This window comes from Malaclemys terrapin, chromosome 6 (genome assembly GCF_027887155.1).
Source record: "Malaclemys terrapin pileata isolate rMalTer1 chromosome 6, rMalTer1.hap1, whole genome shotgun sequence".
Lineage (NCBI taxonomy): Eukaryota > Metazoa > Chordata > Testudines > Emydidae > Malaclemys > Malaclemys terrapin.
This window is the reverse complement of record NC_071510.1, coordinates 84,264,889-84,278,350: the sequence shown is the minus strand read 5'-3', so window position 1 is coordinate 84,278,350 and position 13,462 is coordinate 84,264,889. Positions and strand designations below refer to the sequence as shown.

General features: G+C 40.5%; 1 protein-coding gene across 3 annotated transcripts in view; it reads left to right on the top strand.

Annotated features, from left to right (window-relative positions):
* CCDC125 (coiled-coil domain containing 125) overlaps positions 1-12,549 on the top strand; it is a 39,530-nt gene extending 26,981 nt beyond the window's left edge. For all 3 annotated transcript variants that reach the window (XM_054032849.1, XM_054032851.1, XM_054032850.1), the window contains exons 10-12: positions 2,952-3,126; positions 8,491-8,624; positions 8,771-12,549. In XM_054032849.1, coding sequence (XP_053888824.1) covers positions 2,952-3,126; positions 8,491-8,624; positions 8,771-9,145 — 684 coding nt within the window. In that variant the 3' untranslated portion in view covers positions 9,146-12,549. The remainder of the gene's footprint in view (positions 1-2,951; positions 3,127-8,490; positions 8,625-8,770) is intronic.
* Positions 12,550-13,462: the final 913 nt, after the last annotated feature.

Genomic DNA, 13,462 nt, shown 5'->3' with positions numbered 1-13,462 from the left:
GTCTTTTTCATGAAAAAGTTTACCGTATACTTGCTATTTGGGTCTAGTACATTTCAAAAACAAAATAGTGCTTTTCAAAAGTCTCTGCAAGCTTTAGCAAATGCTATGGTAATACAGATAAGTAGTAGTAATAACACACTAGAAACTTTTGCTTGTGTAGTAATTTTTTGTTTTAAAAAATTTCTATACTGGCAAAAGCCCTATTGTAGATGGCGATATTGGCAATAAAGCACTTTTGCCAGTGTAGCATATTTTCTTAAAGAAACCAGTATAAGCTATACTGGCAAAAGTACTGCATCTATACTAGGAAGGCTTGCCAGTATATCTATACCAGGAAACTTCTCTACAAACCATTATTACTAGGTTTAAGTCACAACTGGTAGGGAGGATTTAGCAGTTCCTAGAAAGAGGGAGGAACTTCACAAGAGACAGAGAAATCTTTTTGCCTCCAAATCAGTTTTTCAGCACTATCTTCAGGTATTAAGTGTGGCAATTTTCCATAGAGGAAGACAGTGCCCTAGTCTGCAACTCATACAATCTTTTGTAGTCCAAGCATATTTTTTTTCTTAAATGCAAGTTGCTGGCATTATAAATTTCTCCTCCTGTTGTTGTTTAACAGAGATGGACTGCTCCCTTATTTTTCTTATAATCTTTGCCACAGTTGATTATGTGCAAGATGCAGCAGCCTTTAACCCAGAGCCCAAATTTTCTCCAAATTGTAATTAGAGTACTTTAAAAGTTGTGGGTGTTTTTTAAGCAAATTGATTAGTTTTAAACTTTTACTGATCAGTAAGGGAAAAAAAAAGGGAAAAAACGGCCAAGAACAGGAAACATATACACAGCTTCATAACTTTTTTTTCATTTTCTGGTGTAAATGCACCATACCTGTATAGCACATTATCATCATTCCTAGGATTCAGAGAGGACTTGAAAATAGTAACAACTGCTCCTTGCTGTATTGGAGCCCTAATGTAAGCTGTTAACATAAATTCATGTTTTTTATGATATAAAAAGCTTGCAGGATTGAGAAAAGGATTTGTAAAATGAGACTAGATTTGCTTTGATTTTATTAATCTTGTGTTCAGTTGCTGAATCCCATGTAATCCTTTTAAGTACCTCACAACATACAGTGAATGGATACTTTATGGCCCAATTGAGTATATTGAGTAATCGTGGAATTATATTTCATTGACCGGGGAGCAGTCCTGAGCTTCCAGTGCTGCTCCTTTACAAGGATGTTCTTGGAATTTGACGGTTTAAAAAAGATTTGCTGCATGAGGGTCTTGTTTTAAAGCTAAAGAGAGGTGATCCTGAGCATGGTAATCATATACTAGTCTTAATTATTAAGAGGTATGATGAATTTGTTTGAATGGATGTTACAAATTTAAAGCCTAAACTGATTTTTGCTTAGAGTTAGCTGGCATAAGTGTGTAGGTATGTACACACACACACACACACACACTAATTTAAGAGTGCTGCCTTTTTGCAGATATCCAATTGTGGCCACGCTTTTATTAATGTATATGTGTGGTATGAGAGAGAGAGAGAAAATATAATACAATGACAGAGAGAGAAAACCCACATGTGGTACATTGAAATTATTCAGAAGTTTTGCATAGAGCTAGCCTATATAAACCATGTAAACTTATTGTTAGCTATATCCGTCCTTCCTTTTTCCTCCTGTTGTTTGTTGCATCTTCTCAAAGTATATTTAAGTCCCTTGGGTTAAGGACCATGTCTTCCCTTGTGTTTGTACAGCTCCTAGCACAATGGAGTCATGATCCTGATTTAGACCTTTTAGGGCTACTGCAATACAAATAATAAATGCAGCAGCACAGAAACACAATTAAAATTAAATAACCCAAGTTCCATCTCTCAAAGATGGAAAACGATATTTGTGAGTTCTAGTTCTAGTTTGTTGGAAGCCCATTGGAAATCTTGATAGTGTAAGATTAAGTATTATTTTGAAAGGTCCATTGTGCATATGTAACAGTCTTCCACAGAAGTTGTCATCAATTTCAAGATTCATATGGATTGAACAGGAAAATGGCTAAGAAAAATTAAAGTGAACTAAAAATGTCCATCACGAATGCACCCTGAACAAGAACATATGGGGAAAAATAGCTTGCCTGTTGAAAGAAGCAAGTCCTACAATCATTTTCTTTTTTTAAAGACACACAACTGTGACTTTCTTCTAGTCATTTATATCATGTTTTAGTCTGAAAAAGTGTTTCCGTCTACCTTGCTTAAAGAATAGATTTAGTTAAAGCCATAATTTGTGTGGTGCATTTTTGTTTTGTTTTATTTTATTACTTTTATAAGTATGGTATCCTTCCTCAATGTCCTGCAGCTGTAGGGCAACAGTTCCCTTTTCAAAGAGCAGCACAGATTTGGAAATGATGCTATCGTGGCTCTGTTGTACATGGGTTGTTCTCCTTGACACTAGTACCTCAGCTTCTAATAACATAGAACGCTCTTGCACATGTTCACAGCCTGGTTGTGACAGCAGTGCTGAGCGCAACTGGCATGCGAGACTCCTGCTCCTCTTCAAGCTGTCCTGGAGGGGCAAACAGTACTGCAGGAGAGCCAGTTAGTGCAGAGGATGTGTGTGTGTATGTAGATATAAACACACACATTCAGGGGTAAGGATTTCAATCCCCACTTCAAAATTATTCTTTTAGCAAGCTAGTGTTTAGTTTGTTTTCCTTCTAAAAAGATTGTTTTGAAGAAAGTACTGATGTCACCACTTCCCTAAAAGTATCTAGCTAGCTCCTCCTCTATCTCCATTCACCCGTAAAGGCCTGGTATGTGTGTGTCTGTGTTGGCAGTGCTCTTTCAATATGATAGCAGGATTTCTTATACTATCTGTGTTAATAGACAGTCTAAATTTTTTTAACTGCTGGCTTCCTAGTTTGTGTGATGCATTCTATTTTTTCCTTAATTCAAAATAGTGTGAAGCTCTGAAGAAGAGTAAAGAAGAAGCGTATATAATGGCAGATGCCTTCAGAATTGCGTTTGAGCAGCAGTTAATGCAGAGGAAAGACCAGGCTTTGAGGCTCACACAAGTGAATAAGATCTGTAAAAAAGAAACAAAACTTATAAACTGGAAACGCCTGAAAGAGGATGGTAACTGTGATGTTTCATAATTATGTTGTTGTTGGAATTTAAGTAAAATTAATAAGTATCAGTAGGAAAGAGGATAGGTTTATTGAAGAATTACAACACTCTGTTTCATTTACAGCTGTGATCCAATTGCTGACCTAAGAATCCTTAGAATCAAGAAAAAAGAAGTTATGTGAAAATTGTAAATACATCACAACTGTGTCATCTAGTTAGGGATTTTCTGCTGGAGGTTTCACAACTTCTATTTTAGGAATTCTGTACATAAATAGAACTTGCTTGTAATAACTTAAACAGTATATTGGATCTATCAGTCTAGGTTTTTTAATCTAATTTTTTTTTATCCTGCACTCAGAGGATACGGTCTGAATAAAATCTCTGAAAAAAATCGTTAACTATGGCACTGATAACATATTGGATATTAAAACTGCAGGGATCTTCAAAATCAAACATACTTTTACACCATTTATGATATTTGTTTAACTTTTGCACTCAACTTGGACTGTGAAAATAGACTGATCTCTTTAGTTATCCTATAGTAGCACAGTGTATCACATTTCAATTGTAAATATTGCAGAGGGAATGTTTGTTCTTCTTTGAGTTGTGTCCCTATGGATGCTCCACGTTAGTTACTTCAGGTGTGGATGTGCCTCTTGAGCCCTTGATTAGAGAGTTTCCATAGGCAGTGTCCGTTCAGCTCACGCATGCCCTCGATACAATCTCATGCCACACACCGAGGTTATATAGCAGGCAAACTGCCCTGGGTTCCTTCTTTACAACCTGGGACTGAGATGGAGCTCTAGCGTGTCCACCTTGTGCATGCATCACCATGTTTTGCTGTTGTTCTATTGTTAGTTTAGTGTGTCTAGTTAGAATTAGTTGTAGATAGTAGTGAGAGGTTTGGAATTTTTTTCTCCCCCCCCCCCCTTTTTTTTTCCCCCCCTGGGGAACTTATTTGGCCTAGCTGGACATGCCTGGCTTCCCAGGTTTCAAATGTTGCTTCTCTTGTCAGGAAGCTGTCTGGTCAGTGATGGGCAATCTAAGTGCTGATGTTGCTTGGGAGAGTCCCATGTCTCCCAAAAGTGTAGCTTTTGCCTGGCTCTAAAATCTAGAGCATGGAAGAATCGGTAAACCAAATTGAAGCTTCGGATGATGGAGCGTTCCTTTCAATCCACTTCTGAGTCAATCAGGAGTCTGCCTCCTATACATAAAAAGCAACAGAGGGTCCTGTGGCACCTTTGAGACTAACAGAAGTACTGGGAGCATAAGCTTTCGTGGGTAAGAACCTCACTTCATGATACTTGCCTCCTATACATCTGTCTCCAGTGCCCCATCGACCTTGGGTAAGGTGTCCCTTAAGAGGGGTGAGGGAAGACTGTGGAGGACTCAGAGAAGGTACCGAAGAAGAGGACCTTAGGCTCCCACTACAAGAGCCAGCTCCTAAAAGGCCCCAATCTCCTTCTAAGTCTGCAGTGTCAGAAGCTTCGCCTCCTTGACTCAGTACCATGGAGGTGAAGGACTCTTTCTCTGGTACTCGTGGGGCTGGGAGATCCTGGAGCACTTTGGAGAAGCACAGCTCCTTGGTACCATCTGGGAAGAACAGACTGGCCCAGGACATACACTCCTATAGAACGGCATCATCTACAGCAGACTTAGCAGTGGTGTCTTCGCATTCTGGTCCATCAGTACCAGCAAAATCAAAGCATCAGACACCTTTGGCCCCAGCATCTATATGCTCCAGATCAACAGTACCCTCCACCTCAACTTCTGCATCATTACCAACCCACTTGCTACCCCAGGAATTCTGCTACTCCAGGGACTTGTTAGTGTTAGACAAGCTGGAGCCTCACTGCTCATGGATGCCAACTGAGTCTCAGTACTGAGACCCCAGTCCCCAGATTATCATTGCTACCTTGCAGGATTCCCCACCCTTTTCTACTGGGTCCCTCCTCCCCATTAAAGGACATTGAGGAGGATGAAGGAGACGTTCAGTTGGTCTACTTATCAGTGCAGAGTTCCCCTCGCATCATTACAGGACCCCATACTTTGACAAGGATTCCACAGCTTTAGTCAAAAACCTTCCAGTGTTTGAAACAGGTCCATCTAGCAGCTCTACCTTAGTGCATACTTTTTCTGAACATTATGCCTTGGTTCTTGCCATCAGTTCTGATGCAACACTTGGTTGTGCTCTACTGTCTTCTGTCTTGGACTTGATTCCAAAGCTCCCCATCCCCTGTGGGGATACCCCTTGGGAGTCACTGGAAGTGGAGCATCCATAGGGATACTACTTGAAGAAGAAGTTACTCCTAGCCCACGAAAGCTTATGCCCAAATAAATTTGTTAGTCTCTAAGGTGCCACAAGGACGCCTCGTTGTTTTTGCTGATACAGACTAACATGGCTACCACTCTGAAACCTGTCACCTTGTGGAGTAACTCTGTTTTTTTTGAGCTGTCTCTCTCTATGGATGCTCTACTATCCACCCTCCTACCCCCTGCTTCAGACTGCTCTTTGTTGCACTGTCAGATAGAGAAGGAACCAGAGATGAAAGTAAGCCGGTAGAATCCGGGACAGCCGTGCTGGACTGGACTGGACTGGCTTCTCGGCGATTTAAAGGGCCCGGGGCTCCAGCTGCTTCGGGGAGCCCCGGACCCTTTAAAGCACCGCATGAGCCCCGCTGCCGGATCTCCGGCGGCGCTTTAAAGGGCCCGGGGCTCCCCGCAGCGGCCGGAGCCTCTGGCCCTTTAAAATCCCGGAGCCCCGGGGCTCCTGCAGCTGGGCTCGGGCGGGAATTTAAAGGGCCCGGTGCTCCTGCAACTGCAGGGAGCCGTGGGCCCTTTAAATCCCCGCCCGACCCTTGCCGCCCCGGGGTAGTGGCGGCAGGGCTCCTGCGGTGATTTAAAGGGCCCGGAGCCCCGCGGTAGCCGGAGCCCCGGACCCTTTAATTCGCCCCTGAGCCCGGGGCTCCAAGCTGCCTCTGCAGCTGGTAGCTCTGGGGTGATTTAAAGGCCCTGGGGCTCGCAGCCACAGCCGGAGCCCCAGAACCTTTAAATTTTGAAAGGCCCCACCTCTTCTGGTTGAGGCCACGCCTATTCTGGTTGAGGCCACACCCCTGCTCAGGACTCCGGCGTACTGGTAAGTCCTTTAAGTTACTTGCACCCCTGGAAGGAACTGAGGGAAATTTGCCTGTGCAGCCCTATATATCGTTGATGTGTGGCCTGTGGTTGTATAGAGGGCATGTGTGAGTCGAATGGACACTGCTAATGGAAAAGCTCTGACCAATGGCTTGAGAGGCACCTGAAGTAACTGAAGTGGAGCACCCATAAGGACACAGATCTTGAAGAACCGCAGTTACTGCACAAGGTGAGTACTCTTTTCTTTTTAAGAAAAAACAACCAACAACTTTTATTTAGAATTGTAATGACCTTTTGTGAAAAGATTTATATTGTTAATAGGATTTATACAAGCGTATTGTTACAAATTTTAATTCTGGGCAAGATTTAATTTACAGTTTTAGTTGCGTGGTTTTTTTTTTTTTGTTTTTTTTTTAATAAAAGAGAAAGATGTGTTGATAGTACTAATTTGTTTTATAGAAGTATTATGATTAGGGCTATGATTTTGTCATGGAGGTCATGTATTCCATGACTTCCAGAGACCTCCGTGACTTGAGCCCCCAGTGCCTCAGGACTGTAGGGTCCCCTGCCACCTCTGGCAGCTGGGAACTGCGGGAGCCCAAGCTCCCGGCCGCAGAGGGAGGCAGGGTTGCCCCACAGGCAGCTCCCAGCCAGGGCGGAGGCAGGGGTGCCCAGAGCTCTGAGGCAATGGGGAGACCCCAAACACCTGGCTGCTGCGGGCAGCAGGGCTCTCTGGAAGTCCCGGCTGCCACAGGCGCCCTGGAACACGGAGCCGCCAGCGGTGGCATGGGGCTCAGAGCCTCCACAGGCGGCACGAAGCACTGAGCCTCCATGGGCAGCACGGAGCAGTGAGCCTCCGCGGAGGGCACAAAGCATTGAGCCTCCATGGGCAGCTGGGGTGCCCCGAGCTTGGAGCCGCCATGGGTGGTGGGCAGACCCTGTATCTCCAACCCAGGCCCCCCGGGTGATGTGGGGAGCCTGCAGCTCCCCATTTTGTCATGCATATTTTTAGTAAAAGTCATAGGTCACAGGCTTCCATGAATTTTTCTTTATTGCCCGTGACCTGCCCGTGACTTTTACTAAAAATATTCGTGACAGAATCTTAGCCTTAATTATGATGTATGATAAATTCACAAGGTAAGGGAATTACAACTTTGAATTAAGCACAGAAATGTGTGTTGAATATCCCCCACTCTCTAGGCAATTTGAGAAATATTACATAATATATAAACAAGTTTTAACTATTTTTAGAAAACATTCTTATTATCAATAATACTTGGCACTGGCCATCCACAGATCTCAAAGAGATCTGTAAAGGAGAGGAGTAAATATCATTATCCTTATTGTACACATAGGAAAACCAAGGTACAGAAAATATTAAGTGCTTTGTTCACAAATCCACGGCAGAGCTGGGAACAGAACCCACTTCCAGTCCCATGTATTATCCACTGACCCACTGCTGCTATGGTTTGTGAAATCTGCTGGGTTTTTTTCTTTGTTTGCTAAAGAGGCCCCAGAATGTAATATTCTGACATGAGATATATTTTAGAAGCTTTCATGAAACTACTGATTATTCTGGTGTCTTTGTTCGCTAATTATATGTCCTGAGGCATCTTCAGCAAACATAAAGAGAACTTAAAACTTCCACACTCTTTTTATAGTGGGATATTAGCATATATTTCTAGACTTAACTCAGGATAGTTTATCCTTTGTTTATTTTAATCTTCATTGAAATTTAAATATATATATATATATATATATATATATATATATATATATATATATATATATATATAGCAGTTTAAGACTTACAACTTTTTACATTTCTTCCACAAAACCTTTTTTAACTTAGCATATAGTGTCCCTTTTATAAAACAAAACAAGTAGGGATTGTTATAATAATACCTACCCTCTTATATTGAGTTTTTCATCAGTAGATCTCAGAGGACTTCACAGTCTTTATAGAAGAGCCAAAGTGTATTTCTCATGCAGTTCCAGAAGTTTCCATTTTGTTGACCCATGTTTGCAATCAAGACTATTTTATCATTGGTGTGAGCCAGCACAGCCTTGCATGCAAAACCATTTGCCATATTGTGTCCCATGAAAATCATCTATAATTTGGATTACCACTTTATAAATGTCCATATCTTACTTTGTAAATGTATATTTTATCCCAAAGTCATACTAGTTTTCATGTCCTTTTTGTGTATTTCAAATGAAGTGTATTCCTTTTCTCAGGACTTGTGAAATTGCAAGGGAACAAGAAAAATCTGGGACAAAAGTTGACGGGCATGCTTGTTTCTGATGCTGACTGCAGGAAAATGGAAGAATTGGATAATCCTCATGAAATCCTCAGGATGCTAATAGATTTGGTTAGTATCTTAAAAAAATCTTGAAAAAGCATATTGATCAAAGTTAGCTTTGTTCCCACTGAGCAAACAAATATTGTTGACTCGCATATGACGATGTTCTAAGGAATAGTTTATAAACTAGTTTTCTTTTTTTCTTTTTAATACAGCTGAATGATAAAGAAGAGGCTTTGGCTCATCAAAGAAAGGTTAGTTATATGCTGGCTCGTGCAATGGAGGGAAAAGAAGATGCATCAAAGCAGAGTAACAAAAACAATCTTTCAGGAGAAAACATTACTCTGAAGAACCATCAGGATACAGCTTCAGAATCTCAAGAGTCAACTGAGCCTGAATATTCATGTTGCCAAAATCTTGGCGCTCAGGACAACACTTTCTCAATTCTCAACACAAAAATATATCAAAAATCAGCAAGACCACTTAAAAAATCACATTCCTGGCCATCCAGGAATTTAAAAGAAAATTATGTGCAAGGGATAGATGAAACTACAGATATGAATTGTACATATCAGAGCACTCAGAATTAAAAAATAACTTGTGATAGTGCCAAGGCACAACTCTAATTCTGTAATAAAATTCCAGAAAATCTGGTTTATGAAAGAGGGGGACGGGGGGAGGGATAGCTCAGTGGTTTGAGCATTGGCCTGCTAAACCCAGGGTTGTGAATTTAATCCTTGAGGGGGCCACCTAGGGATCTGGGGCAAAATCAGTACTTGGTCCTGCTAGTGAAGGCAGGGGGCTGGACTCAATGACCTTTCAGGGTCCTTTCCAGCTCTAGGAGATAGGTATATCTCCATATAATTTATTTTAACTACTTTTCTAAAGAACATATTTCAATACTTGGGGTAAAAATGTTAAGATACTTATTTTTTTAATTATGTTGTACTGTATAATCCTTTTTAGACTTTGTAAACTGTCTGTTTACTGTCTGCTTCTGTGTGTGCCTGCTATTATGAAAAAAAGTCGGGCAAAAGCTTTTGGAAGGATTGGTGTATTAATTAATCAAGGTGGTTTGTTTTTGCTGTGGGGATGGTTTTGCCTTTTACCTGTTCTTTTCCTCTTACATCTGATAACCAAAATAAAGACCTTAAAAAAACATTTGATTCTCTTCCAACTCTGCCGTGTGCTTAAAAAAAGGTATAAGAAATGTGTGGAAAACCAAGAGTCATGCTGTGTTGTATCTGTAGTTCATTAATTAACATTAGCAATGCTGGATGCATTTCAAAATCCTGTATGTAACACATAGCAGCAAAGACCATTCCAGATTAAGTCCCAACAAATAGCTTCGTGGTTTCAGTGTTTGTTTTGTTTTACTATTTAAATTATAATTATACCAGTGTTTTGATACACCTTATGATTAGGGCCCTACCAAATTCACAGTCTATTTTGTTCAATTTCCCGGTCGTAGGATTTAAAAAATAATAAATGTCTTTATTTCAGCTATTTAAATCTGAAATTTCAGAGTGTTGTAATTGAAAGGATCTTGACCCAAAAAGGAGTTGTGGGAGGGATGCAAAGTTATTGTAGGGGGTTGTTGCGGTACTGCTGTCCTTACTTCTGTGCTGCTGCTGGCAGTGGCGCTGCCTTCGGAGCTGGGCAGCTGGAGAGCGGTGGCTGCTGGCCGGGAGCCCAGCTCTGAAGGCAGAGCCACTGCCAGCAGCAGCGCAGAAGTAAGGATGGCATGGTATGATATTGCCAACTTTACTTCTGCGCTGCCGCCTGCCGAGCTGAGCCCTAGGGCAGCAGCCGCCACTCTCCAGCAACCCAGCTCTGAAGGCAGCAATGCAAAAGTAAGGGTGGCATGGTATGGTATTGCCACCCTTACTTCTGTACTGCAGCTGGTGGGGTGCCGCCTTCAGAGCTAGATACCTGGACAACAGCTGCCACTCTCCAGCTGCCCAGCTCTGAAGGCAGCACAGAAGTAAGGGTGACAATACTACAACCCCCCTAAAATAACCTTGTGACACCCCCACACACAACTGACTCCCCCCTTGCAACTCCCTTTTGTCAGGACCCCCAATTTGAGAAACACTGGTCTCCCCCGTGAAATCTGTATAGTTAGTATAGGGTAAAAGCACCCAAAAGACCAGATTTCACATTCCGTGGTGTGTTTTTCATAGCTGTGAATTTGATAGGGCCCTACTTATGATAAGGTATTAAGTTTCTGAGACTACACTTAAACATAATTTTTATCAGCTATTTGGACACAGTCCAAAAGTTGACCTACACTGAAAGTTTCTGGGAAGTAGCCTTTCAGTTCCAAGTTGGTTTTATCTCGTTCATTAAAAATATCTGTCACTCCATGGCTTTCTTTAATATTTGCAAGTACTTGTCGTTTCTTAAAACGTTTCTATTTAGCTGTATTTGCAGCAAGTAGTTATACGATAAACTCCATTTCTAGCTAGAACAGGCTGAATACCAGAAAAAATAATGTTGAGTATTTTTGATTGATATTGCTGCTATTATTAGAGTAAAATGTTTTCAATTAATATTATTTGACCAACTAAACGGTTCGGGAAAACAGCAGTTTGCAGACATATATGTTCATTGAATAGTATTTAACCATGTGTACGCAGATCAATTCTGATATAATTGAGGATGCTCATGTTCAAACAGGGAACAGAACAATATACTTTTTAAGGTTTCAGCTCTGTTAGCAGTTCAGGAAATTTGGAACGATCAGTAGTTTCTGCTCAAGGGAAGCTAATGACTATATTGAGGGACTAAGGACAAAAGCCTTGTCTCATTGAAGTGTATGTGAATTTCGCTGTTAATTAGGTCACAGGCCCAAATCCTGCTCCCATCTACATTATGAAAGTGACTATTTTAAAGCATGATGATTTAATACAGCTGGGGACCAACTTGATAAAGACTAAGTCCAAAACAGGTTTGTTTTGTACTTTAGCCCAGTTATAACATTGCTCCTGTCCACAAAGACCAGGACCAAAGCAGAGTTGTAACATGGTGGTTCCCAAACACGTTTTAACACAGACAATTTCATAGTGCATATGGTCCCTAAGATACATTAGCAGAGCTATTAAATCTTTCAAATCACCTGCCCACACTATCCCTGGCTGATGCCAAGGCTCTTAGTCACTGTTTCGTGAGCACTGAATTTCCTTATAAATTAAAAGATTCTGGGCCCAATGCTATTTCCCTGGAAGTTGGTGGGGATTTCAACTAGTACAGTATAGCCCTGATCCCTCACTAGAGCTTCTAGGTGCTAGCATAATATGAATAATAAATGATGTAATTTAACCAGAGAGAATAATATTTTTGAAACCTAAACATATATTGAGATTTTATATAAATAAAATATAAGCTAAAATATTTGTCCAATGTTTTACTACTATTGGACTGCTTGTACTTATATCCTCTTCAATTTTTATTTAGGAATACAAGTCTTTATATCTATGACTATACTAAGCAAAGGCTACTGTTTTTTTATTATAATTGTTAATAAAAAAAATTTCAATAAACCCCAGTCACTTGAGAATGACATGGTTGTCAATGGGATCTATGAATTTAAAAAAAATATACCTTTGGGACTTTTTGAATGCACTGTGTACCTTGTCAGTTAATTTATGGCTGTATTTATCTTTACATTTTCAGTTCTACAGGAGCACTGTCTTAACTATATCTCCTAAATCAGGAAATCTTTAAGAAAAGTTTACTTGCTGAGTCAACATACAATTGGTGCTTTCTGGACAGATCAATGGGGACTTTATTTCTGCAAAATATCAATTGCATGTGAATGAAAATACTTTTATTAGTCCAAATGTGAAATGCAATATCCTTAAACAATGTTGTAGTTGTTCTTTACCCATCTTTTTTTCCTCTCTAAAATTATTTTAAATGCTGGCACAAACATTTCATGTATTGTATGATAATTATAACATTTACCAAAATAAATATATTGTTTTTAATTTGAGTTGGAAATTCTGTATTATATCAGTCAGCATTGTAGTGATGCAGGCAATACATACATGTGTGCATTAGATGGAGTCTTCATACAGTAGTGGCCTAACTTTACAAAGGTGCTTCTGTTGACAAGATTGGGTTGCTGAGCACCTCTGAAAAACAGACCATCAAACTTTTTTTTCTTGTGTAGAAAGTTTATTAAATGCTTACATTTTTTCCTTAATTAGTCATTCTGTAGTGATTAAGGCTTTGTCTACACTGCCAACTGAACGACAAAAATGTTGTCGTTCACAGGTACTTAAAGAATCTCTCCCCCTCCTCCCCCCCCCCCAAAGACCAAAGATTTGCTGTGGCAAGTGGCAGTGTAAATGGCTCATTGTTGGCAGGCGCATTCTCCTGTCGACAACATGAACCCCACTCATAGGGTGTGGAAGTATTTTGTTGGCAAAAGTGCCGACAAACAGCATTTAACTACCTGACTTTTAGCGACACGGCCATGTCGCTAAAAGCTGTGTAGTGTAGACAAAGCCTTAGTTTGACATATTATGTTCACTATTTATTTATTTTCTAGGTTTATAAAAATATCCCTAAAAAGGTTGCTTTCAGGTGCATATGTTTAAAAAAAAAAAAATCACACACTCCATAATATCATCCACTAATGAGAGTGCACTAGCGATACCTATTATGAGAATTTGTTTGCTTCCCCCTCACTCCTGCTTCCGCAAGAAATAGTGTTCAGAGGCAGAGGTGACTTGAACTCCTAGCAGAGCTAGCCCAGTGTGTCCAACAACAAATTAAAACGTAAATTTACAGTCCTTTGAGATAAGTGGGGGACATTTATTTGTTTCAGGCTGGCTGGTGATACAGTACTGCATCAGTCTACGCTTAATTCACATTTTGAAAGTTATCCTCATAATAAAGCC